Source organism: Platalea leucorodia, assembly GCF_965183815.1.
Source record: "Platalea leucorodia genome assembly, chromosome: 7".
In the NCBI taxonomy this organism is placed as follows: domain Eukaryota; kingdom Metazoa; phylum Chordata; class Aves; order Pelecaniformes; family Threskiornithidae; genus Platalea; species Platalea leucorodia.
The window spans coordinates 3,627,862-3,655,422 of record NC_138829.1 but is presented as its reverse complement, the minus strand read 5'-3'; the positions used below and the strand labels follow the sequence as shown (position 1 = coordinate 3,655,422).

The 27,561-nt window shown below is 53.1% G+C and overlaps 1 protein-coding gene across 19 annotated transcripts in view; it reads left to right on the top strand.

Annotated features, from left to right (window-relative positions):
* Window positions 1-557: 557 nt before the first annotated feature.
* The window catches only part of TRIM9 (tripartite motif containing 9), a gene marked incomplete at its 5' end in the record, with an annotated part of 67,827 nt that continues 40,823 nt past the window's right edge, over window positions 558-27,561 (top strand). For all 19 annotated transcript variants that reach the window (XM_082318900.1, XM_082318897.1, XM_082318891.1 and 16 more), the window contains one exon: window positions 558-1,373. In XM_082318900.1, coding sequence (XP_082175026.1) covers window positions 558-1,373 — 816 coding nt within the window. The remainder of the gene's footprint in view (window positions 1,374-27,561) is intronic.

Below are 27,561 nucleotides of genomic sequence, written 5' to 3'. Positions count from 1 at the left end.
AGACAGCGGGACACCGCTGGCCCTCCTGCTGCTGGCAGCGAGGCCCCTGAAGCCCCTCGTCGGCCAGGCTGCGGGCCTGGGGACACCGCAGCGTAGGGGCCCGAGGGAGGCCGCCATCTTGGGGGGCACCCTTGGGGCAGGCTGCTGCGGCCACCACGGGCTGCCCGCAGGGAAGGCGAGAAGCCCGTGGCGGTAGGGACGCTCCCCCTGGGCGCGGGGGGGAGCCGGGGCGGGGGAGCCGGGGCGAGGGGAGCGGGGGCAGCCGCGGGGGACGAGCGCGGCGCCCGACCCCGCTGCTCCGCACCGCAGCCCCGGGGAGCGAGGAGCCCCCCGCGGCGCCGGCGGCGGGCGGGCCGGACGGGCAGGCGGCAGAGCCAATCGCAGCGCGCAGCCCGCCTCCCCGCCGGCGGCGGGCCAATGGCGAGGCGCGGGGCGGGGCGGGGCGGGGCGGAGCGGGCGGCGGGCGGCAGTCGGCGCCGAGGCGCGGAGCGGTGCGGGTGGCTCCTCTCGCTCTGCCGCGGCCGCTGCCGGCGCCGCGCCGCCGCCCTCCCTCCCCTATGGAAGAGATGGAAGAGGAGCTGAAATGCCCGGTCTGCGGCTCCTTTTACCGGGAGCCCATCATCCTGCCCTGCTCGCACAACCTGTGCCAGGCGTGCGCCCGCAACATCCTGGTGCAGACGCCGGAGTCGGAGTCGCCGCAGAGCCGCCGCGCCTCGGGCTCGGCCGTCTCCGACTACGACTACCTGGACCTGGATAAGATGAGCCTGTACAGCGAGGCGGACAGCGGCTACGGCTCCTACGGGGGTTTCGCCAGCGCTCCCACCACCCCCTGCCAGAAGTCCCCCAACGGTGTCCGCGTCTTCCCGCCGGCCGCCCCGCCGCCCCCCGCCGCCCTGGCGCCGCCGCCGCCGCCGCGGAACGCCTGCCTCACCTGCCCGCAGTGCCACCGCAGCCTGGTGCTGGACGAACGCGGGTTGCGGGGTTTCCCCCGCAATCGTCTGCTGGAGGGCGTCATCGACCGCTACCAGCAAGGCAGGGCGGCGGCTCTGCGCTGCCAGCTCTGCGAGAAGGCGCCCAAGGAGGCGGCCGTCATGTGCGAGCAGTGCGACGTCTTCTACTGCGATCCCTGTCGCCTGCGATGCCACCCGCCGCGGGGACCGCTGGCCAAGCATCGCCTGGTCCCGCCGGCCCAGGGTCGGGTCAGCCGCCGCCTCAGCCCCCGTAAGATCTCCACCTGCACCGACCATGAGCTGGAGAACCACAGCATGTACTGCGTGCAGTGCAAGAGCCCCGTCTGCTACCAGTGCCTGGAGGAGGGCAAGCACTCCAGCCACGAAGTCAAGGCACTGGGCGCCATGTGGAAGCTCCACAAGGTGAGCCCCTGGGGTGGCTTCCACCAGCAGCCCCGGCCGAGCCCCGCGGTTGGGAGGTGGCTGTGGGGGGCCGCCTGGCCAGCACACCGTGCCCCACACGATCCGCCTTCCCCCAGCTGGCAGGGTGGGAGCATCGCCACCCGCCCACGCCCACGCCGGGGCTGCGTTTTGCACCCTTGCTTGGGAGGAGAGTTGCCCCTCGGCACGGGGAGGCTGCTATCGGGCAGATGATGCTCCCCCGTGGGTCCCCAAATCGTGCCGGCTGGCCCCCACAAGCCTAAGCTGTGCCGAAGGAGCCGGCAGAGCCTGCTGGTGATGGCCTGGGGGTGGATCGGGGACACCCGCGCTGTGGAGCTGGAAAAGCGACGGGGAGCGATGCTTTCACGAGGAGGGAGGTGTGAAATCTGCCGTGGGGGAGGACGGGGATGTGGCAGTGGGGTGCTGCTGAGGAAGGGCTGCTGCCTCCTCCCGCACACCGAGTCATTGGGAGGAGGAGGAGGAGGAGGAACGGCAGCGGGCAGCGCGGTAGCAAAGCCTTTCACTGAATACTGATCAGCTCCTCTTGAGCGCAATCACTCCCACACATGTCCTCGCTGGAGGAGAGGGTCCCAGCGCTGGAGGCAGGGACGTGGGCTTGTCATTAGCTTCAGCTCAACCCCATCCACCCCGCTGCCGCCCTCCCTCCTCGCACCAGTGACTCTGGGGAACTGGGGCAGAAGTGACTGGGACGCGGGCGGACAGGGCGCGAGGGGATGGGCGTCACTCCTCGGATGAACATGGAAATAATTGTCCCCCGCTCCAGCAAATCGGTGTTGGCAGGAGCAGGTGGGAGAAGCTGCGACGAGGATCTGGGGAGATGGGGAGGCGTGTGAACCCCCTGCCAAAAGGGACTTGGCCAGATCGCTTTCCAGGAACGTCCCTGTCGTGGTGTGGCGGGCTGCGTGGCAGCTCCGTGGAGGACGCAGGGCGCTGGGTGCAGCTCTGCGCCCCGTGTTGGGTCAGTGGGTGCTGTCACGACGCTCATTGAGAGGGCTGGGAGAAGAGGGTAACCACGTTACGTTGCGGTGTGGGAGGACGGGGTACGGTGGTGCCTGTTGCTGCTGGAAGGGGCTTGTTGTGACCCCCTTTTACTGGGAGCAGGGACACCTCCTCCACGGCTTTCCTGCGCTCTTACAAAGCTGAAGCCCACGTGCCAGAGTGGTTTTGGTCCCCAACACCCTTGTCCTTACACATGGTCACTGCTGACCGGCTCACAGGACCGTGGAGGCTCTTTTTCGCCGGCGTGTTAGCGTGGCACGAGCCATCGGATGCTGTGAGCATCTTGATCCTCTTGCCTGTTCTGAAACCCAGTAAGTGCTGGCTGTGCGAGAGCAGCCCGTTCTCCAGAGTCTGCTCCTCCTGGCCCCGCTCTTGGTGGGGGATGAACCCATTTGGCCTGTGCTGACACAGAGCAGGAGCGGAGCTGGGTCCACCGTTAGTGTTGTTCTCCAAAACAAGGCCTTTTCATAACGTTTTGGCTGCAGTTTCCTGCTTTGATTCAGGTGCAGCGAGGCACTTAGATACATGCATGAGCATCTGGACAACTTCGTATGCGAGTACTCAGATACGTCAGGTTCAGTCCTTGTGTTAATGATTAGGACGGCTTATTCTTCCTTGAATGCTTAGCTTTCCTTTCAAAATACCTTTTCACGGGGGAGAGCTTTAGCAATGCAGTATTTCATTGATGCAGCTAATAGACATGGAATTGTAATGGTATTTGAAATGATGGTTGTCGTGCAATTGCGCTCAGATATTTGGAAATCAGAAAATGAAGTCACGCTTGCCTTGAGCGAGCCTGTGTTTCTGCAGGTGGTCAAAATGGCTTTTTTGATACGACAGCGCAGGGGTTGACTGCTATTTCCTGATGTTTGCTTGTTAGGGGAGGGAAAAGAGTCTGTTGAGTCAATTGTGGCAGTACGGTGTCAGGAAGGAGCGATTTCGGAAGCGCTCCCTGAGGTGCTGTGTAACTGAATCGAGGGGAGAGGCTGTTGACATTTCCAGCTTTATCCTGGTTGGCACTGGGCATTAGGAACCAAACCACCTGCGGATTTGAGCCGGTGAACCTCCTGCAAAAGTATCTGGGTGTCATTTTTTTGAGGGGACAGGTCTTTGGCAGTAAGATAAACCCACCAAAAGGGTGACTGTCCCTTTTTGCCTGATCTTTTCGCTGCGATGAGTGGTTGTAACGAGTACCTACAGCTCGTAGGAAAGGACAGAGTCGTCAGCTCTTGACTCCTCCACGCTTACAACACCGTTTAGTGCAAAATATTCTTTGGGATACATCTGTGCTCTTAATTTCTGACCCGAGGAGACTGCGATTCCCGCCGCAGTCTGCGATGACCCCGGAGTGCCTTGATGAGCTGTTGTTCTTGAAAGCAGCGTTCACGCGTCGGTACGTGATTGCCGGGCTGTAGGCAATCGCTGTTAAGTGCAGCGTGCTTCGCTTTGGAAAGGAGACCGAAGGGCTTTTTACAGACCTTTTTGGGAACTGCCCCAATTTTTGCTTTCCTCTGACAGCGCGCTGATTGTGTGGTTCTCGCAGATGATCGTTTCAGAATAATCTGTGCTGAGGCACAATCGAATATAATTGAGGGAGGTAGGATTTCTAAGCTGGACACAGATCATGGGAAATCCTCTCTCTTCCTATCTTCCTTTCAGGGCAGCTGTTGGGAGAGGGGTAAATATTCGGAGAAACATAGAGGAAAATGGGTTTTTAATCCGAATTGTCCCAGTTTTGTACATATATTGCAGCTGTCTGGATTTTATCCTGACAAGCTGGAGTGCTGCTCGGCATGTCAAAAGCAGAAACACAAGATGGAGCTGAATCATTTATTCTTTGCGCGTTCAAGTCCCTCTTGCTTTTGCTGGGAAGCGTGCGGTGAGTGCAGGCTCAGCAGCTCGCTAATGGTTTTTTATATATAGATGGATAGATAGATAAATACCGACATATGTATACAGACGGACTGGAAGGGGCCTCCAGGGTCACGCAGGCCAGTCCCCGGCTATCTCCGACAGCCCTGAAATCCCATCCATCAGTTGATCAAGCTCTGTCTTGAAAACATTGCACCCTTGCCAATGCATGTTGGAGAGGTCTCCCAGAAGTTCATGGTTTCTGGCAGTAGCTTTTAAGCAGGGGTGGGTCATGCCTGCCGGAGGCTGCTTTTGTCTGTGAGATCGGTACCCCACTGCAGCAAATATGAACCTGGATTTACCGTGCGCAGAAGGAGGCTGAAGAGGTCGGTGGTCCCACGGTGAACGGTGATGCAAGCTTCTGCTCTCTTTTTGGGCAGTCAAGCAAGAAGCTTTCGTCTGCTTTGGGTTGGGATCGTGGGTTTTCTTTGCAGGGGCTCATGGGTCTCTGCCTCTTTTCTCCACCAGCATCTCTTTCACGTTCCTTTTGCCTTAAACCAAGACGCTGGGCTGGGACCGCTGTCTGCTTTGCCTTGACACTGAAAGGGGAGCAGGTTAGGCAGCCTGTCCAGTTCCTCTTGTAGTGAAGCAGAAACAGGTCTTGGCTTCAGCGGAAGGTAAACAGTGCTCTCAGTTATACTTTTACGTGGGATTTAACTGCCCAGGATGGGATTGCCCAGGCTGAAGACACAAACTATCCTCTGATTGCAAACCCCTGCAGCATCTCTGCACAGATTGCGGTAGAGACCAACGCTGTAAGCCGACGTTAGGCACTCTGGTGAATCAGCTGTAATGACTGTTAGCAGTCCGAGGCTCATTAGCAGAGGTGCTCTCTAGACCTCAGCTCATCCAGACCGTCACTAGCACAGATGGGATGTGGGATGCGGTGGGAGCTCTTCTTTTAAGAATCAAAAATCCTATGTATAGTAGGCATGACTTTGTTTCAGTTGTTTTGCACATCTGGGGTGAACTAGGGGATGGAAAACACCTCCAGTGCCTCTTACTTTCTGCCTGGGGGACAGTGGGCATCAGAGCCGAGACAGGGCCAAGCAGACAGCGTTATTCATTAGCTCGCTTGGCCGGGCCGCCGCGCTAGCTGCCAGAGAAACTTTTGTGGGGAGTCGCTTTCTTGAGGCATCGTGAACGTACCGCTGTTGGGTCCATGGGAATTCCTGTAGCCCACAGCACTCGTGGGAAGTATCCAGGGAGCTGCTGTATGACAAAGATCTGTTTGCGTTTGCAAAGTAAAATATTTGCTGCTAAAACAGAAGCAGTGAGAATCCTTAATCTTTTCCTGTCGCAAGCAACGCGCTTTCCCAAGCCTTGGTTTGATGGCCTTGCCGAATCCCACCGTGCTTGCTCCATCGCCTGCCATCTGCAGCGGCAGGGTCTCTCCTGTCCTTCTCTAGCAATGCCAAACAGCCTTCCCCATTGCTCCTTTTTTCTGTGGCCAAATCCTGAGAGTGACAAACAGGCTGAGATGCTTTGAAGTCAGAAAAAAAGCAAAGAAATGTCACTGAGGTCAATGGATTTACACCAGCTTGTGTCTGTCCGGGATCCAGAGGTGATGCTTCTGCCTTCTATTAATTTATTTAGGAAAAAAGCTTTCTGTCAGGTGGCTCTTTCCTCCGCACTTACCGCAGTTAACAGAGTAAGGAGCAACCACGAGTATCACGTTAGTCAAAGGTAACACGGTACAGCAAGTCCTACAAGGCGTTCTTGGAGCCCGGGTGGCACTTGATGCCAGGAGATGTCCTCTTAGGTATTTGCAGATGGAAATGGGCCCAGGGCCATCTCGGAGCGGGTGTAAATCACTGCAGCTTCATCAGTTCCAGCGGGAAGTCCAAAAATACACCAACCTGTGTTGCACCATCTGTGCTCTCCAAAGGCTCTGCAGCATCTCAGCGTGCAGACTGATGTCTGGTGGGATCTGTCTTCATCCAGAAGGTTTCTGCGCTCTGTAAATATCAAACCTTTTCCATTCTCCCCACGCAGTTATATCTGATCTTTTTCTTCTCTTGGCCATTTTATGAATGAAGGATCCCACTGGCTTGCTATTTCTTGCTGTGTCTACTGTGGTGCAAGTCAGGAGCACCGCAACTGAGGTGAGTGAAACATCAGCCCATGGCCTAATTCTTGTCTCTCTTTCCTGGAAATTTCAACAGGTATCAGTGTGTCACCCAGAGATTCTCCTGTCACCACATCGAGCCTGAAAAACCAGGAGAATTAGCAAGCAGAGCAAACGCTGCACCTGGTGTTAAGTAAATGACGTGAAAGTGAGAAAACGACGTTGTTGTTTATTTACCAGGTTTCACAAGATGAACTGGGAGAGCTGACAGCGGTGCAGGGTGGATCTTGGTCAGGAACACGTTCTCAAGCAGCTTATGGGGCTGCTCTGCATTGCTTATTCCCACTCTTCTAAATAAACCAGCACCCAAAAGTTCAGGTTTTTGGAGGGCAAACTTTGCTTGGTGTCACGTGCCAGAACCTGTTCACGTGTGACCACAAAATCCTATCAAGGAGTCTTGCAGTGTACTTTCTAGAGATCCAGCACCTACCCTTTGGAGGTATTTTCATTCTCTTTCCTAAAGCTTGAAGGAATTTTCTGCATCCCTTGATTAACTTGCATGATTCGCCTACGTACTCATTTAAAGCAGAGTGCTTTCGAATTGCATGTGCTCTTCCCAGCTGTATCAAAGAATAATTAAAAAAAAGACAATTGAATCGTTACAACTCCCCAGTTCTCAAAACCGCTCTTGACAACTTTGTTCCCTGCTTTATTTTGGGGATGAGGCACTCTGTGTGGCTGTGGTATGCATTTTACCTGTTAAATTGGCTTATAAATAAGCCAGCTCATTCCCTGTTCATTCAGCTAGTCCTACTGGGATGAATTGGATAAATATCTATTTAGAGGAAGCGCATAAGCCAAAGAGAGCTCATGGTATAAATCTCTGGTGACCCTGGCTCAGGTAGCGTCCCAGAAGGAGAGGTGGAGGCTGGTGTGTTAGAAGCCCGGTCGCTGTGAAGGGTAAAGCAATGGTACCAAAGCTCTCTGGAGGAAAGTTTCAAATTCTCATGGACCATCCAAGTTGTAACTGAAAAGACTGTGCAAGTAGGATGGTTTGGTAAACCGGCGCTCTGGGACCGCCGTTGAGGGGTGGCTTACTGGGTGAGGGTCCTACTGGGTAGCCGTAAAAAGAAAAAGCGATTAAGCTTTCTAACAAGGAGACAGATGTATGTAGAAACTGGGCCCAACTCTCACCCGTACCAGCGGCAGCTCGCTGATGAATGCAGAAAGCAGATACATCAGTTTATAAAGCAAAAGAGACCAGAGCTGAGAACCGCGCGTCAGAGGATTCAGCTTTCCTGTTCAAAGGAAAATTTTGTTGGCGGTCTGAACTAACTCACGTTTTGACTTCAGAATTAGATGCAGCTTTTGGGGACAGCCTGACCTGGAGCTTGCTGGAAGAGTTCAGCGGAGGCTCGGCTTTTCTGGTAAGCGCAGAATTTCTAGCTAGAAAGAATAAGACCAAGTCCATTTTGAAATTTTCGTAGGCCAGCATCTGGCTGTAGCAGCAGGCGAGAGCAGAGAGGTCCTTGACTGTGAGGGGTGATACCAAACCATGATACAGCAGGCGCAGCATGGACTAGATTTTGGGTTACGTTTTTTACGTTTGATTAACCATTAAATTCCCCGCATCACAGAAATACAGGGGTGTTAATAGGTGCACGCTCAGTTCTGTAACACAGCAGAAAGCGCTCTGGAAGGGATCTAACAGTTGAGGGACTTCCCATCAGTCTTAATTACCCCTTCCCCTTTACTAACCTTATATTACTTGATGGATTTAAAAAAAGGATGGGAACTGGGTGTTGATAAGGCACGCACGCTTGTTGCCCGAAGTGCCGTGGGCTGGAGCCGCGGCTGCCGTTGCCCGTCGGCACGAGGTCGGACCCGCAGCTGGTGCGAACGAGCGCGGCTCCGCCGGTGCGGCAGCGCCCAGATCGCGTTTGCAGCTTCCCGCGCCTCGTGCGGAGATCCCCGCCTGCGTGCCCGCCCTGGGGCTGCTGCTTCCAGCGTGGAGAGGAGAGGCGTAATGCCCAAGCACCTGGGCAAATATCAAATTATTTGCGTGAACCCTGGGACTGTGGCACATCTTTCAACCAGTGATCCCGTTTTTTTGTGTTTTTAGAGGTCAGACCCTTGCATTTAGTTCCATTTTTCCCTTTTCCCTGTCTAGTCCTTCTGGATTCGCGCTGTCAGTTCCCTTCTCTTGTCACAGTGCCCTGCGGCAGGATCGTTTAGCGTGTGTGAATTAATGACGGCTTATGGTTGTGCTTTCAGCTCAAGGGTGCGTAATGCGTCCGTAGCAGCGCTTGTTCGAGCCTGTGCTGTGGAGCTGCAGCTGCTTTCCACCTGCAGCTCTTGGGGTCTTCTCTGATGAAATCCCTCTGTCTTCCCAGATAACCAGTGCCCCTTGATTCAAGAGGCATTAATTCACTAATTCTTTTAACTTTGCCACTTTCCTCCTCCCTGCTCTTTCCCTCTTCACCTTTGCAGGCATCGTCTGTTGCTGATGAAAAGAACTGCTGCTCCTGGCCCAGCGCTCAGTGCATTGCCTGACCAGGGTCTCTGTCCCTTTGCTATGCTGGTGGGCTTTCTGCTTGGGAAGGACCTTTCCGTCTGTAAGGCAGGCTCAGAGGTTTGGGTTTGACTCCAGGGAGTTGTTAGGAAAGCATCCTTTTCCAAACAAGTTTCTCTGACTTTGTGCTGGGGTCTCTCGATTGGAGTACATGAAGCTGGGAAAAGGGAGGGTTGTGTCGAGCTTTGAAATGGATCATTTCTTACAAGGCGTATTTATTGATTTCAAGACACAGAAATACTGCTTTGGGGTCAGAGCCAGCCTTCCCTTGCTCCCCTTCCTGGCAGGGCTGGGCTGTGTTACCCAAAGCACCCGGTGATTCAGCCCGGAGCAGGGGAGGAGCGGGAAGATGCTGGCAAGTGCGGCTCCGGCTGTTGGTATTGCAGCGAGGAGGGGAACTGTGGCAGCATTTCCCTGAGGATGCTGGAAAAAGAAGGGATGGGCTTGTGGCTGTGACTGGTGGTCAGCTCTCCCTGCTGAGGATTTGCCTTGTTCTGCTGGGTAAATAATTGCTAAGCCTCCCTGTCTGTCCTTCCCCCTGCTTCAGACTGCCCTAGCTTGTCCAGAGCTGCCTCTTGGAAACATAGGTTTAGCACAGCTCCCTTCCTCCAGCCCAGCAACCTGATCACGGTGTAATGCAAATTCATAACCAAGCACCGTCTGCTACACGTGGAGACGTGCTGAGAACTTCCAACAACGCCGAGGGCATCGTAGCTGTCGGGGCTGGGTGAAATCCCATCAAGGACATAATGAGAGCATCAGCCTCCCTCCCTGGGAAAGCACCTCCATACATGCTCAGTCTTAAATTGAAGTCACAGAGATTTAAGGGCATGACTTAAATGCTTTCTTGAGTTGGGGCGTCTGAAATGGTAAACTGGTGAGAGCCCTTGATGTGCAAACGGTGTCGGATTAGCTGCATGCTGGGTGAGAGCTGGCGTCGTCCCTGGGCTCGGTGACAGATGCCACTGTTTCCTGGGAACACAGCGCTCTTTCTTCGGCGGGGTGCAAGACAGAAGCGTAAAACAAGCCTCGACTTTCATGGCAAAGCCAGTGAAGTCTTAGTCTTGCTGTCTGAGGAAGCAGTCAAAATGCCTCTCTGATTGTTTCGATGTATATTTTATTGGTGCTCCTTTGTAGTTCGGCCGACTGCCTCTTTCTTAGGCCATTTTTAATCTACAGCCAGCTCTTTGTGAGGGTCTTTTCTAGGAGGAGCAGCAGCAGTGGTTCAAATCGCGCTGTTGCATAAAACCCACTCAGCTCCGCAGCTCAGACGTGGCCGAGTTTGTCCTGTATCCATCCTGCACCAACACTTCTTCCATCTTGACATTGAATTCCCTGGAAATGAGGACCTGAAAGGGCGTTTGCTTAGGTCTGTGCCGCCGTCAGCCCACAGCTCGGTGAATCAGAGCAAGCGCGTAGACGCAGTTTCTCACCTATGAGATTACTTCTCACCTCCCCCGGAGCACAGCAGTTAAAATTTGTTGTTGGCAAAAAAAAAAAAAAAAAAAAAAGAAAAATCCTATACCTGCAAAGAGTTGTGGTTTTGTGTCGTTTTAAATTTGGCCCTCTGGCTGCTCGGTGCGATGGAGGGGAGCCGAGCGCTGCACCTTCCTCTCTGCTCTGCTAATGGCAGATGACAGCCCGGATCGAGGGGCGAGAAGGTTATTTGATCGTATCGACTGCGTGTGTCACGCTGTGCTTCTGGAGCTACGGACCAGATGACCGATCAGTCGATCCATCTGTGACTTGGGCAACGGTTAGGCTCTGTATTGATTTCCTACCGCGGCGCCGGCTTGTCAGATGGTGAAGGGCACGCTGCAAGCAGCTCCGAGGAGGATCCCTCCTCCGTTTCTGGCTGGCAGGTGACTTGCCCACGTCTCCGTTGCGCAGACCCTGCCAAATTGCAAGCTGACCAGCTGCCTGTTGCAGCAGGTTTCTGGCTCGTCTTGCCGTGCCCCAGGTATTTGCTTTTGGCAGATGTGCCAGATGTGGCTGGTTGGCCTGATGTGTGGTCCCTCGATGAGCTGGCAGTGGGAGGTGGGTGCCAGAGGAAGGCCACCACGCTGCTCTGCTGCTGGGATGTCTCATCGTTGTGTGAAGCCTGGAGGAATGCATCTGTTGCAGGGAAGAAAGGCGAGAGGAGGGAAGGGAAAGGAGGTAAGATCCCACCCCATGGTCTCGGCTGCTTTCTCCTTCCCCACCGTGCAGCTGCAGCACTTCAGCAGTTGGGGAGGATCCAGGGAATGCAGAGTGCTATTTATTTAGTACGGCCAAGTTTGACTCCTTTCCTAGCTGCTCTCAGGAGAAATACGCCTCTTTCCCCTAGCGATGTCGAAAACGTAAGGAGCTCTGCCTGATGAGACTGAAATCTCATCTGAACTCTCTTTGTGATTGAACTAGAGCCATTTCATGATTCAAAGCGAGTCAGCTGGCTCCAGTACGCTGCAAGAACCAATGCAGGTGGATTTTGTTTTGAAACAACCCCATTTCTGTTCAGGCAAAAGATATTTTGTTCAACTATAGCGCAGTTCTTAGCGCATAGCGAGCGAGGGCACGGTGCAATGCAGCAGGAGGAGGAAGAAGCAAGCCACGTCTTCTCGGTGGTATCCTGAGACTTGGATGAGTAGGTTATCGTGGGGAAAAATGCCAAAGCTGGTGGAGCTGCTCATGTAGTGCTTTAGCTGACTTTTAGCTCATGCCTCACAGGTTTGATTTCCAGGGTTTTGTAGCTGTCTACGTGCTGGTAGCTGCATGGTCAGTCCTCACCTGAGAGTGGGCAGCGTTGGGAAGCGAAGTCTGACCATGCTCAGGATCTCGGAAAGCACTGGAAGTGGTGAGATCAGATTTATAAGCGGGGGCTCTTTACCCCAGGCTCCTGCCCTATTTCTCAGGTGGAGTAAATCAACATAGATTCATCGACTTAAGCATCTTCCAGCCTGAGCGTGATCCTTTCCCTGTGCCTCCTCTAGAAACAACGGGAATACACAGCCCACTTCAAACGTGAGCGTGGCCTGGGGGAATACCTCCTGCCATTACGTGATGTTTCGTCTGCTGAGTGAGAAATATAGGATGCTTTTATGGGGCTGCTTCAGTTCCTGGGATCGTTTGCAACTCGGCAGAGGCAATGTCAGGAGGATGGCACTGCGCAAGGTCGTTGGTGGCAATTAGCACAGATCATCTTTCTGCAGGAGCACATGCACTCAGCATTTGGCATCTCGGTTCATCTTGTGATGCATCGAAAGGAAAGTTGGGGGAATAATTTATGTCACGACTGCAGCAGGCTGTGTAAGGTAGGATAAAAGCCCTTCCTGCCATATGCCGCAGATCTGGCTTCAGTAAAGCTGTAAATTGTTGCGGTTGTCGTGAGTCATGTCAGGTCCAAGAGTCTTGGGTTTTACAAACCAGCCTGTGGCCCCAGAGGGATCTGGGAGGGAGGGACAGATTTTCAGTAGGGCCTGTTGTGATAGGACAAGGGGGAATGGTTTTAAACTGAAAGAGGGGAGATTTAGACTAGATAGAAGGAAGAAATTGTTTATGCTGAGGGTGGTGAAGCGCTGGCCCAGGTTGCCCACCGGGGTGGGGGATGCCCCATCCCTGGAACCATTCAAGGCCAGGTTGGACGGGGCTCTGAGCAACCTGGTCTGGCTGAAGATGTCCCTGCCCATGGCAGGGGTGGGACTGGGTGGCCTTTAGAGGTCCCTTCCCACCCAAACCCTTCTGTGATTCTGTGACAGTTGAGCAGTTTGATGCCAGATGGGTCTGGAAGGGCAACACGTGCAGAACGTGATAGCCTTAAGATATGGCTACGGCCTTGTGCAGATCGTGCCATCGAATGCTATTGACCGCAGTGGTTTGTCCCATCTCCATTCTGTGCGTGTGATGAGAGGTGACAGAAACCCGATGATCGACCTACATACTCTTGCAAAACTGGAGGGTTTTTATGGTTGCCCAGCTCCAGCGTATGGCACCCGGCCGGCGCTCGGCGGGTGATCTGGACCGCCCGCAGCCGTCCTCCCCAGCACCCGATGAAGCCCGTCTGTCAGCAGCACGTGTCCGAGGGCTTCATCCTCCCCCAGTCCTGCAAGGGCTCCTTGGGTTTTCGTCATTGGATTGGTGGTGATTCCCTACTACAGAGAGGAATCATATTGTCAGATAAGAGGAAAGCCAAAAAATAAGCGAGTTGAGCTCATCTTTAATCCGGAGGCTGGGATTGGAGGGGTGGGATACTGGAGTTTTTCCTTACCCAGCATGTGGACTGGTGGTTTCCAGCAGAGATCACCAAGGCTGTCGGAAGGGTATTTTATTGTGCGATTTGTTCAGAGTTGTCTTCAGGTAGGTCATGGAACAGTTCCCTTCTAGTGAATGTGTTTTTCCTCACCTTGTGGGTTATAAACAGTAAAATGAGTGTCATTTAAAACAAAAACATACAAGTAGAATTTGTGTTTATGCAGCTGCCAGGTGTTAAGCCATTCCAGAAGAGTGGGAATGGCTTACACCATCACAGCAGGGTTCCCGAACCCAAGAAAACATCCACTTTACTTGTACGTGCCCCAAAATACATGTGATTTAAATGAAATATAACGAAGCTTACAGGACCAACATCATCCCCTGGTGAGAGCATGTGCTGCGGCGTCGAGTTCGGGGGAGCTGTGCTGATTTCGATTCCCTGAGATTCCGCTATAATATATGACCTATTAATAACGGTGCTTACCAGGGATCTGGAGCAGAGTTATGTGCCTAATGACCGTCTCTGTGAGAAGCTTTTAGCCTCAGTAAAATGTTTACAAAATCAATATTTATTATATTGCAGTCATTTTGTTTAAATAGACAGTTTACTTGGTTTGGGGTCTCCAAGTTGATTTGCAGTTGCAGTTTGAAGGAGCCAAGCGATCTCTGAATACAAGTAATATCACAAATGTGTGTCGTGTGTGTAATTTAAGGCCAGATTCTGCCTCCTTCATTTGTGCAGAGTGGTCCCTGCCGTCAGGAATAACCGTGGTAACTTGATTTACTCCTTCAGTGTGAGGTTGGTGGAATTTGACTCTGAAAATCTATATGCAATCGGTAGGTAATTTATATAACAGTTTATGTAACAGCTTACTGCATTCACAATTTTGCGTGTCCATAAATACATTAATCTACCCCTTCATCACTGAGAATATTTTAAAAGCAGGTTGCTTCAACGACTGCATGGCTCTGCAATAAAGCATCGGTATTTATTCTGAGACAGAGTTGATATTCAGATGATTATTTTTAATGTATGTGTTCAGAGTGGCAGATAACGTAGTCTATAATTAAATACCAGTAGCATCCCTGGCCCTAGACAAGGGATGTGGAGATGATGGGATGCGAATGTGGCAGGCAGAGGAGGAGTGGAGGGGGAGAAGGGTCTCTGGTTCTGCTGAGAAGCATCTTGGCCGCAGCTCTGTGCAGCCCTCCACGTGCTCCCTCCACGGGCGGCTGGTTTCCAGTGACCCATTTGCCTTGCAAAACTGGGATTTTATTTCGGGGCTGTTACACCCGGCAGCATGAAATATGTTCCTCCTCTTAAGGGCTCGTCCCGTGGCACACAGGTGCCGCCTCGGTGGCTTTCCACAGTGGAATTGCTCGTGACGGCTCGGAGCTCACGGTGCTGTGTGCTCCCGGTACCGCTGCATTTGCAGCGAGTGCATTTGGTTGCTGCTTTGCTGGGAGCCTTGCGAGCCCCTTCCCTGTCCTTGAGAGAAGGAAGGGAAGGACGGGTCTGGGCAAGCTTTGCTTAATGAGCTGGTTTTCCCTTCTGTATTGAAAATTGGTTGTAAGTTTAAACAGAAACGTATTTAGGTAAGTCAAAATCTTCAAGGATCAAACCTGCAACCCAAAGGAACAGGCCCTGGCACTTCTGTAACTTACCCCCTTCCCTTGCAATGCGCCACTGAAAAAAGCCCAAACTTGACATTTTAGAGTTATATTAGAAGCCCTGGTTTTCAGCAATATTTGTGTTCAGAGCCTTTGTGCTTTATTCCTTCCAAGCCGTCATGAGAAGCAGCCGCAGCCTCTTCACGGTACTGGTGCTTTGAAGGCGAGCACGCGTGCTGCCCTGTCCGGCTTTCTGCCCGGAGCCGGGTGGTACGGACAGGCCGAAGAGCACGGGGCAGCCACGGGACAAACCCAGGCTCGTCCTGTGCGTATGGATTGTGAAACCAAGGCGGCATGGCAGGGACACTCACGCTGACCGCCTGGGAGCTAATGAAGAGTTGGGGCTAATGAGCTCAGGCAGAGCACTGGGCTGATCCCACTAGAGTAGGTCTGTTGTTCATCCAGCTCTGTGGGGTGGGCATCCCAGCTCAGATACCCATGGGAGTCCCTGCACCCTTCTCTTCTGCACCCTATGAACTTACCTAATGAAACCCATACCTGTCGGAGCACCTCTGAACACTGTCAGGCTAGGTGAAGCCCCTCGGCCCCTTCTCCTGAGCAGGTACTCTCTGCTTACCGATGAGGTCCTTGCTGCACCAGACCAGAATTAAGTAGCAGGAGGAGTGAAACTCATCTGAGATTCGCTTCTGCTGCTGCTCCTCTACGTAGCCCAGCAGCAGAGAGAGCAAAGAGCATTTTAACAAGCTGCTTCCAGCCCCTGCCACCACATCGTGGTGTGTTTGCTTTCCGCGCCCGGGAGATGCTCTCCCATTCGCTTCGTTTGTTGGCGTCGCAGCAGAGCTGGAGACTGGAGTAACAGAGCTCCCGAGACGCTGCAGACCGCTACTGCGAGCTGGCCAGCTTCGGGCTGGGTTTGAAGCTGAGCTTATAAATATTACTAAAGTACCTGTCTCCCCAGGAGTTTCAAACCCTCAGCAGGCATGTTGCAAGAGACTTCTTTTCCCCCTAAGTTAAACCATTGACATAAAACAAACCCTTCACTTAAGTGGAAAGAGTGGGGCTTTTGCCGACTCTGCAAAATGAGGGGGCTCTCTGACTGCCTGTCGTATACAGACTGCACAAGGTCTCCGGAGACTCTTCTTTTAAAAAAGGAAAATAAGTTTTTCTGTAAAAGAGATCAAATTTATCACTTCCAACTGTGTTTGTACTTTTGTGGTATAAAAGGGGCTTTTGTGCATAAAGATAAATGCTGCGCAGCCTTGTCTGAGATTTGAGATACCGCCTGCTAATCCCGTCGGCGGCTCTTTACAAGGCAGCTTACAACTGAAGACGACCATTTGATGTGCCTTCTGTGAACTAAACCTGTCTCTCCTTCCCTCCCTTCCCTGCTCACTTATTCAAATTAGGAGAGTTTCTCCAGTATTTTCCTTTGCCTTGACAGCTCTCAAGTTAAAAATCCCATGTTCCCATTGGGTTGTCTCGTTACTGCCGCAAGTCAGAGACCAAGGTGATGGGCTTCTTTTCTTACGATGGTTGTTATTTATTAGGAGCGGCTGTGCGTCCCGTGTCTTCTCCCCAGTAACAAGCGATAGGACAAGAGGAAACGGCCTCAAGTTGTGCCAGGGGAGATTTAGGTTAGATATTAGGAAAAATTTCTTCACGGAGAGAGTGGTCAGGCACTGGAACGGGCTGCCCAGGGCAGTGGTGCAATCCCAGTCCCTGGAAGTGTTCAAAAAATGTGTGGATGTGGTGCGGGACAGGGTTTAGAGGTGGACCAGGCAGTGAGGTTAACAGGTTGGGCTCGATGATCTCGGAGGTCCTTTCCAACCTTTTCCAACCTTAACGATTCTATGATTCTCTTCTGATTTACGTTGGGGTACACAGAGATGCAGGTCAGCTCTCACCTGCTGCCCAGTGACCCCGAGAGGCTCTCCTGGGAGATGTGACAGTATCTTCCATACTGCATCCCTCCTGCCCTGCCCCTGCCTGGGATGTCAGCCTGGAATTGGCCCTTCCCCTTGGATCTCCTGGCCTCCTTTGGCTGTCACACCCCAAGGAGAGGTCACCATCACTTCTGTGTCACCCCTGACTGTCCTTTCACTGTCACAAGCTCCTTGATCTTCTCAGGCCCTCCTGCATCTCCCACATTGCTTCCCCGGCCTCCTGGAAGCTCCTTTCCTACAAAGTGGGCGGCAGAGGAGAGAGAGGCAGCTCTTGTGTTGGGGCCTCACTCCTCCGCACCATTTTCTCCCTTCTCGTGTGGTCTTTGGGCTTCTCAGCGCGTTGGGTACCTCATTCCCATGTTTGTTTTTAAGGGTTTAAATGATTTCTCATCCCACATTAGACCTGTTGGTGTTTTAGTAGGAGAATGAGGGAGCAGCGACTCCTGTGAGATAGTCACAGCCCCTGCTCGAGATAAAGGAGAACTGACTTCTGTCCCCTCTCCCGATCGGGCCGAGCCAGCACAGAAGCAAGTGTTAGGTATATCTGGATTTTTAAGGGTGTCATCATCAGCTGGAGGAAACCCTGTGCATGGTGAGCACGTAGCCAGGGTCTTGTGCAGGACTTTGGACCGAGACGCAATGTTCGCTAGTCCTCCCCAAGACTTCGCCTCCCTCTCTTGCTGTCCTCCTGTCCCTCCTGCCCTCCCCAGCTTCCCCCGCTCCTCCATTCTGCCTCTGCCGGGCTCCTTCTCTCCCAGTTTCTTTGGTGGTCATTGCCCCTTCTAGCCCAGCTGAGAGGTACCTGTCCTTGCTGGGGGAGCTGGAGCCATGCTGCAACGGCGCAGAAGTCTTGCACACCTCCGTTTTTTTTCTCATTGTGCTATTTCCCAAGCGTCCTTTTTCATTTCACACTGGTTGGAGGTGATTGCGATGTGACTCTTCCGATGTCCTTCCCGGCTGGAGCTCACAGCTATTTCTTATGCATGTTTACGGCAGGAAGATATCTTAGAGCTGGTTTGATGCCTACTCTTAGTGGTGCTGGCAAACCCTTATTTGCCGATCCAGGGATATTCCTCCTTCACATGATGTGATTTTGTTGCTTTTGGCTGCTGTGCCCCACGATGGGCCCCCAGCTTGGCTTTCCATCCACCCGGCTGTGCTCGGATCCCAGCCACGCACCTGAAGTCCTCGGAGAAGCCAAGTTTCTCAAGGCCTTCCCACGTGGCGGGGACCACGTTGGCGAGGCTTGGGCTCCCTGCGGGGTGAGCCCTGGCCTTGCTGGTGATGCTTTTGCTGCAAGGGGATGTGAGAGTCCAACATCCAGATGTATCCTCCCCGCACAGAGACAGGATATTATTCTCTAGGGACTTTTAGATGTATTTACTGTATTTGTGGCTCCTTCTCTCCTTAGGCTGGTTTTTCTTTTAAGGTCTTGGGAGCACTTCTTTCTTTCCTCTAAAAAAAACTATTACTGAAGTAAATGTGAATTATTCCCCTCTCCCATCCCTTGGTACTTCCTGAATTTTTCACTTCTTCATAAATAGTCATGAATAATTCAGTGAGTCCATTAACTGCTTTCCTTGTGACACTAAGATGTATTGCTCGGCTCCAGTGATTCAGATATCCTTCAGTCCTGGGTATGGAGCCCCCTCGCCTCCTTGCTCTCTGTAGATACACTGACAAGTTCTTCATTACTTCCTAATTAGCCATACGCCCTTTCTTATTAAAGAATAATTTTTTTAAAGGCATTCATTATCTCAGCTCTTCCAGAAATATTGATTTATTCTTTCTCCTTTTTTATTAATGCGTCTACGATCTTCTCATAATCCATCCAGTTCATTTGGTTAGCCTTCCCGATAACGACTCTCATCCTCCCCTGCCTACACCCTTCCTAGTCTCATACTGCCTTCAAGTGCTTTTGTCACTCTGTCCCTCTCTCTGGGATTTATTTTCCTTGAAAATCTTAGTGTGGGCTCTCAAGAGGCCACTTCAAACACATCCTCTGCGCTTGAGGGAGTGGGGTTTCCAAAGAGCTCGTTCCTGGATTGCATTAGGAGAGCTGGAAGTTGAAATCCTCAGAGGTTTTAAATCTTTGCACTTGCTGAATTCCCACCTTCCTGCGCTGCCCTGCGCCTTCGCTCTGGGCACCGCGCTGGCTTCGGTATGCTCCTTCCCAGGCGTTAAACCACTTCCACCGTCCGCCTGTTCCTTCCTGCCTTGTGCTGTGCCACGTTGCCCTGCTTCCGAAAGGGATTATAGGTCTGCAAGTGAGGAGACCAGAGGTCTGGGTGTTCCCCCTCTCGATGCTCCTGAGCAAACGGGGCACCCGCAGAGTTGCTCCGTTGGTTTCGCCGTGGCGTCCTCTGTGCAGCCAGGGAGGCCTGGGGACCGCGGGGTGATGCACGCGTCTTGGTGCCAGGGCTGCTTTCTGCTCAGCGTCCCCACAGGTAAAAAAGCATGGCGCGTCCCAAGGGATGGATTTGATGGACTGTGGAGCAAAGTGCTGCAGCCACTGGAGCATGTCCTGAGCTTACTGGAGAAACGCCGACCAGTCTGGCCTCGCTGCTGGGTGCAAATGGCTACTAGGGAGCTTGGGGTTTGCAGCGCTGCCGAGCTGGTCTGCCTGAGGCCATCTCCAGCACCCAGCCAGAGGAAGGCAAGGGGCCTGTGAAATGCCCCCTGCGCACACCCGATACGGGGACGGAGCATCTAGCGCACGCCCAGTCTGCTCCCTGTCTGAAGTAGGACTCTTGGTTGTTCTTAGCCTGGGAACGAGGTGCTTTCCCATCTCTGCCCTTCCCCCTAAGTCCTGTTCCCTCCTTGTTTTGAAGTCTCTGGGATCCAGACTAGCTTTTTGGGTACCTACAGCACCAAACGCAATCTGGTTGCTATCACGTTTTGGGAGTAATCCCAAATCCAACCCTTTCCAACTTGGGAAGCTTGGATCCAGAGGTAGGGGCTCAGACTCCAGTGCCTGGAGGAAGGAGTTAACAGAAGAGAAAAACTGGATTTGCTGTGTTTTTCCTGCACCCGAGGCGAGATCTGAGCTTCCTCGCTCTGCTCTAAGTGCTTTCCTGGCAGCAGCCACCCGAGCACCTCTGCCGCTGCGGTGGCGAGCGTTGCGTTCCCAGTGCTCCAGTATCCATGGTGATGGGAAGTATTTCTAAAGTGATGCTTCCAAGGAGATGTGAAATGCTGGTCCTTGGACCTGCCCTTTGATCTCTGTTGCACCCGCCCTTGGTTTTCTCCTTGGAGAGCAGAAAGAGCCCTCCCCTATGGACAGCAGTGGCGACAGTCTTTGATTTAAACGTGCAGGAGCTCAGTGCACTCCTGCAGAGCCTCCCCTGCTCTCGAGAACTCGCGTACGTAGAGGAGCTGCTCTCGGAGAAATCGCATACGTAGAGGTAGGACTGCATGAAGCCCAAGGGGTTTGGTGATGGCCTTGCTCTGCTGAAGAGCCTGGAGCTGCTTGGCCCCCACACTGAAACCCCACTGGGCGACGAGGTGGGAGCATCTCTGCTCAGGCAGGGATGTTCAGGGCAGGCAAAAGCTCTTTCTTTAGTAATACAGCTTTGGTCATAGAAAACTTCAGATTAGAAGGCACCTCAGAGAGCTCAAGTCCAGCCTTCTGCCCAAAAGCAGCAGCAATAACTGAAGGACACAGTTTCTCTAGTAAGCTCAACCTGGGCCAAGTCCCTCTGGCCTCTGCTTCTTTAAAGAGACGCAAGAAGAAGTAATGCCAAACCTACAGCCCTGCGACTTCCCAGGCATGAGAAATGCTTCGGTACTGCCGAGAGCTCCTTGTCTCTCTCCTGGGCTGGCTGGAGTCTGCAAGAGGCTCCTGGCTGAAAGCACACATCCAAAGTGGTGGTCTCCAAGAGAGCAGTTTCCCATCCTGTTGGAGAGGGAGGGAATGAAGCAGAAAGGCCAGTCGATCCACATGCACCTTGATTTCGTTTCCCCCCTCCTGCTGCTGCTGCTGCGCGATACCAGCAATCTTATTAAAAGCAGAAAGCATAAAATTAGTAATAATTTGCTGATGTTCTGTTGCTGGAGAAGTCTCGTCTGCCAGTGACTGCTAGCAAAGCAGAGATCTCCCAGCCTTGGGCCTGTTTCTGCCTGCAGCGGAGGGGCTGGGTAAGTCAGATGGGCTGTTCGGCTGTGCCCTCTGCACGTCCCTGGGAGAGCTGCCCTGCTGCCCAGGGGCTCAGCCGTGAGGCGAAACGGCTCCGGAGCCGTCGCGCCTTGCAGCTGAGCGCGTTACGGTGATGTCCGCTCAAGCCCATTTCGGTATACTCAATGGCAGGGCACGGTTCAGGTGGCCTTGCCCTCTGTTCAGCCATCGCACGGGGGTTTGTGGCAGAGCCAGAGCTCGTTGCTGTTTCCTAGAGACATGAGGGAGAGCTCAGGACAGCTGCTGGAAATGCTCCGGTCCCCGAAGCGTGTTTCACTGATGGCTCTGGGCATCCTTGTTACACAGAACATCTCTGGAGATTCAGCGTTTCGCTTTTAAGCTCATCAGGCGCTCACCGTTAAACACGAGCTTTAAAGCGCTAGCCAAGAGCAACATTTAGAAAAAAAAAATGAACAAAGAACCCATGTTCACTTAAAAATATGTAAGAGAAGCAGAGAGAGGGGTTTGCTGTGTACTCTGAGGATGGGTGGGTAGTGGTGTGTTTGCCCAAAGAGATGATAAGACCGTGTGATTTATTTGGTCAAGTCCCATACGCAGCGCAGTCGATGAAGACCGCAGAGAGGAGCACAAGAACCACTCCAAAAGGTGCCGTGAGCTGTCCTGCGTGCAGGGGCAAGTCACGCCGGCGCAGCCGCGGCTGGAGGACGGCGACGGTGCAGGGCAGCCGGGCGTCGAGGCGGTTGCAAACCGTGGTCGTGGGATGCAGGGAGAGCGGCTGGAGTGACCACAGGGGAGAGAAGGAATGAGCTGGGCATGGGCGGAGAGGAGAAGAGGAGGTTGGAGAGGGGGATTGTGGTGGTCGTCAAGCCTATAGCGGGCTGTTGCAGGCTTTGTATTTCCAGGAATGCAGCAAAAAGTTGAGCGCTTAAATTGTAGCAGTGGAAATGTTGTGAAATCTACCCTTCTCCCAGAGCAGGCTTTGCGACTGGGAGATTTGGCATATGAGCAATGACCAGAAGAAGTGCTAATACCATCTCCTTCAACAGGTATTAGCCAGTATCCCATTAGGGAGTATCAAACTGGGAAAGATGGCCTAAGGCTGAGAACATTTAGATTTGAGACAATGATGGAAAGGACCACCCGTGGGCTGTAGTCCTTCAGTGCCGGTGCTGTTTCACTTCGGCACATGCCAGATTGCTTTCCACAGGGGCAGATGGTTAAGAGCAAATAGCCAGAAGGAACATACACAGAAGAGCAATAATCTTGTAATTGTGTAGGGCTTTGGATGTGCCCAGGGTAAGATTTGAGTGGGAGAGGAGATACCTTTTATTACGCTAATTTAGTTGGGAAAGGCAGACAGGCTTCGGGGTACACCAGCTCATCCTCAGAGGCTGCAGCGTCAAGGATTCATTAGGACGTGCCAGCAGATGGGTTGCCTGCAAGGCCATGATGCAGCCCCGCTCTGTGGAGATGCGGGGGGACAGACGTGCTTCGTCCCGTTGAAGGGAAGGCCTGTGTGTCGATAGCCAAAGGGAATGAGACGCCATCTCCCATCTGTGCCTTTGAAAACCTCCCTTCAGTTAAGTCCACGAGTGCTTGCTGATGTTCTGTAAAATCTCATTTTTGGTCAGCAGCCAAAGAGGCAAAGGGCTGTGAAATGAGGAGCTGCTGCTGAGGCACCGGACTGGGATCTCTGAAAGCCACCGTGCGTTGCCGGCTCGGTTCAGATGGCCAGTGAGATACCGGCAGGACTGCCAACGCGCAGAGCCGCGGGGATGCTAAGGCTGCGTGACCTGTTTGGTGTCGGTCTGCGTGCTCTTGTTTGAAAGCTGTGCTTACCTTTGTATGAAGCACACGAGGCCGCCTTAGACTGGGTGCCCACCCACCCAACTGCCCCAGAGCTTTCTGATCTACATTGGCAGGAGATGGGAGAAGTGGACTTGCCCAGCATCACGCTGGTCACCGATGGCAGAGCAGGGCTTGGACGCCGTGCCGTATCAGGACCGCGTTCAGCAGGAAGGCAGTTTCACTGAGCTGCCCTCTGTGGTGGGACCTCGTGGTCATCACTGGCGGTGCTGATGAGTTGCTGTTGTTCTCCCGCCAGCCCCAGTGAGTGCACTGAATGCCGGCCGATCGCAGCGGTGGGGTATATTCCTTTACTCTCAATGAGTACGGCTCAGAGCTGAAGAGTGCAATACAATTTGCATTTCTAGGCAATTAAATGTCAAAGCAAAGTCAAGATGTTGGCTAGCTGTCAAGCCTGTTTACGACTGTGCCAGACTACAGCACGCAGATGGTTATTAAAGGCAACAGGACAAGACAAAAGGATGGTCAATACACTCACTGCAGAAAGAGGAATTGCTCCATGGGGCTTTCAACCTGTTTTCTCCTGTCTTTGGGCCAGGACTGGTAAAAATCATTGTTTATGCAGTTAATCGGGTTTAAATTTAACTCCCAACAAAGTAATCAGATTTAAAGACTTAATGCAATAATGGGATGGAAGAGCTAAAGTGTGAGTAACCATGGAGGCAGGCTGAGTGGGAAGGCAGTAGGTGGACTGAAGGCAGATGGAGCATAATTTTAAGGCCGAAAGCAGAAGATCTGCGGCGTGCACCTTCTTGGGTACTGAGCAATGCCAGGACTGCATGTGCTGCCTGGATGCCTGCGCAGAGGGAAGATGCTTGGTGCTCGCCCACAGCAGTGGCCTGGCATCCGTGTGCTCTTGTCCTAACTGTACCCCAAAAAATGGGTGCGCTGATCCCCTGGCAGCTTCACCCACAGGCTGATGGTCTTGTTTTGTTTGCACGCTTGTGCATCCGTAGTACCTTTCTTCTGTACAGGACACAGATCTTGGCCCACAAGATCATAACCTGAGTCTTTGCTTACGTGTTTTTCCATGCGCGATGGAGAAAAACGGGGTCTAAGGAGCCGGGCTTTGCCTGGTGGGACTTTCCTCACCATTTACAGGAATGTCCCCCAGATTTTTTGAATAAAAAGATGCAGCAGTAGTTTGTGCTGTTCCAACCTAGCCAGACCCGAGCCTTTCCCTATTACTGACCTGATTGGAAGTGGTTTAAACCTCCTTGACCTTTTCTGGCAGTCCTTCCCCTAGTGCTCATTTGTTCTGCATAAGTAAGAGCATTTCATAGCAGTCCCTGGGGAGCTCATTTTCTTCTGGATGGACTCAAGCCCTCTGGCACTCCTTGAGCCTGAAGGAGAAGGGAGGTCAAGTGGAGCATTGGCCTGGGGGGTGTTTGCTAGGTAGACGGCAGCGGGTTGCTGCTGCGTTGCTTTTCCTTCATTGTGAGAGATAACCCGACCTCTATCCTGATCGCTCTGCCAACAAACCTGAGTCCGACCTGTGGGAAATGGGCTGTCCGCTGGCTGTTTTCACAATGCACGCGTGGGTTTAAGGAATTCTGCAAGAAAAAGAATGAGAGGATCTTGCCAGGAAAATGTAGATCAAAACTTGAGAGATTTGTCTCGGTAGGGATGCAGCCCTGGTGATCGACCCATCCTCAACGCATTATAGCCTTGAGACTTTTACAGCAATGAGCTGAAGCAGGGGGAGGGTGTTGCTGCTTCATGTATATAATTAACACTGGCCATAACACCATCACTGTTTCACATCCTACTCTTCTTCACCGAAAGGGCTGTCAGGCCCTGGCCCAGGCTGCCCAGGGCAGGGGTTGAGTCCCCATCCCTGGAGGTATTTAAAAGCCGGGGAGATGTGGTGCTGAGGGCCATGGTTTAGTGGTGGGCTTGGCAGTGCTGGGGTAACAGCTGGACTCGATGATCTTCAAGGTCTTTTCCAACCTTAACGATTCTATGATTCTGTGATTCTTTATGTCATGGGCACATGGGAGTCCTTGGGAAGAGCTGACAAGCTTGACCATAGCTAGATGTTTGCTGAGCATCATGCAGAAGCCTGCTTTGATGTTTGCCATTGACCAGGGAGGCTGCTTCTCTGTCTCTAAAACTTTGGTGGGAATTCATATAGCACCCCACAGCCTCTCTCCTCCCCATGACCAGCGCTGCATTTGCCACATGGCTAGAATGAGCCTGCTCCCTCCTGCACGGCTTGGGAGCTAATGGTCTTAGCACAAGGCACGCTTGCGTGAACAGCTAGGTGACGGGGCCTTGCCTGGATGTGTGCCTGACGTACAATTGCCAGAGGTGGCCAGACGTGCCATGCTCACAGGACAGCAACAGCGGCATCTTGGTCATATGGTGACTATACCTCGTCCTACGGTGGATGTACGGCCTTCCGCCGCCGTAAGAGGCTCTGTGGCCTCTCCTGAGGTCTCCCACTGGCTTGTGGGAGGGATGGTGCAGAAGAACCTTCTCTTGGAGGGTGTTGATGGTGCAGTCCTTTACATCCCAAAGTAGTTTTTCCAGAGAACGGAGGCTGTTCTTGGTCATAGCAGTGTTGTGGGTCAGAAGGTGGCCTGATGGGCGGGCTTTTACCTTGCAGCAACCTTGCTCTTGTAAATTCATTTTTAGGCGAGTTAAAGAACGTATCTCGGGTTCTGTCTGTGCTGGACAACAGGGATTTTCTTTGGTGAGACCAACAGCAACAGCCAGAGGATTTGTTTGATCCTAATGGAGGGAGTAAGTGATGTTTGGCCCAGTTCTCCTGCCGACGTGAGGCCAAGCAAGAGCACTTCTGTTAAGGGTGACCCCACGTGTCAGCACGCTATTGCCTGGGGATTTGCCGTGACCCCCTCTTCCCTGTGCACAGCAGGGAGTGGAGAGCTGGATGGATGCAACACCAGCACCCTCCTTTATCACTCACAAAAATGGTGTTTTTAAGCCAGTTTCTCCAGGTTCTCCTACTTTTGCAGCATGCCTGAAGGCTCCTAAAAAGAGTCTGTGCTCTTACCACTGCGTTCCCGTTGAGCCATTTGTCTTTTTTGTCTTGTCCAACCTCCTCCACTGCCCCTTCTTTAATTCCAGACCCCTTGTAGAGGCAGCTCCCCCTCCGACGTGCCCTGGGATGGTCCCTGGAGCTGGCTGCTTAGGGTTTCTTGTGTGTGTCCCTTCACCAGCCCAGGTGAACGCGGGGCCGTGGGAGGCTGCTGCTGCTGGGAGGATGACCTAGAGACATGACTGCTGCATCTCAGAGGACAGCACTGGGGGTAATAGGCCAGCATCAAGGGGAGACTACACTTGGAGCTGGCTCAGGAGCTCAGGACGCAAGTTGAGTGCTTAATACCTGTTCCCTTATGTCTGCTGCACCACGGGAAGGGGAATCCAGGGCTCGGAGGCTTATTCAGAGTGAAGGGAAAATGCCACAAGGAGCAGTGATCTGAGGGGAGATCAGCTGCCCTGGCGATTAGTTACTAAGCAGCCTTCTCAGGAAATGCAGCGTCTGGTTTTATTAACTACCTTTCTCTCTAATTAAGGCTGTGCAATGAATTTATCACTTTTTAAAACAATAATAATGCTATTTCAGTGGGTACCTGAGATGTGAAAGATCTTGTTTGATGAGCCAGTTCCTTCTGACCTGCAGAAGCTGAACTCTGTGCCTTCCGAGGCTGATGATAACTAGATCAGTTGCCTCGATCACCTTGCACTGCCGAAGGTTATTACTCTCAATATTTGCCGTGCACCGACTTCCTCAAGAGCTGTGCAGCAGAGCGGTGGGTAACTCTGTGTCCGTGAGCCATCTCTCTGGTTCCCTCCTGGATGCTCGTTCAGGGCTGGGTCTATGTTGGTAAGGGTAGCAAAGGAAAGCGGCATTAACAGCAGCTCTGGGTAACATGCATCTCACTTGCCGGGCCACCAGGGAGCCAAATTTCTGCAGTTTCCCTTCAGCACAGACTCGTTTTCTGGGTGTTTTTCTGGCTATTCCTACTAGGCAGTCTGCGACATGTCCTGCCCTTTGTCATCCCTAAGGGACATCTGTTGATCAGGCCAGAACGTGCCTGATTTTAGCGGGCAGCCCCAGTGACGTTAGGAGGTTGACAGCTGTGCTCTCATACTTTCCCCTGACTGATTTCCATCCAAGGAAGACCTTTGCCAGCTGGGCTCGACCCCAATCTGCTCATCTCCAGCAGGAGGCCACAGTGGAGCTCTGTGGTGCCATTTGAGGGCTTCCTCCAGGCGCAGCCCGTGCGGCACAGAGCTGCACCCAGGCCAGTTAGCCCGAGCACCGGGCGTGCTAACGGGGCTGCGGTGTGATGCCGTGCTGCTTGGTGTCACGTTCAGCTCTCACCTGCAGATTTCTGACACTGCTGCTTGGCCAAAGGATCCATAAGCAGGACCGAGCACGCTGTTCTCCTCGTCTGTGGTTCTCCTCTCTCGGCACGAGGGCACGGGGAGCTCTCAGCAACCTGGACACGTTCCCATCTCCTCTCTTGTTTCCGGATCTCTCTAATTGGATTCAGCTCTGCTCGTTTTATCTCCCTGCCCCTGTGCTAGCAGCAGCTGCAGTCAGAAGCGGGGGAGCCTGGCGGAAGCCGTTCCCGGTGGGAATGCCTCTTTGCAGATGAGGAGAGGAGGCACCCCAGGGCAGGGGGGTGCGTGCTGTCCCGCCTGACTCCTCCAGCCCTGAGGGAATCGGACTCCAGTCCCCAGCCGGTGGGAGCCCAGGAGGAGCAGGGCATGGCCCAGGCGCTGTCTGCCCAGGGGTCGGAGCCGGTGGAACAGCCCTGGTGGGC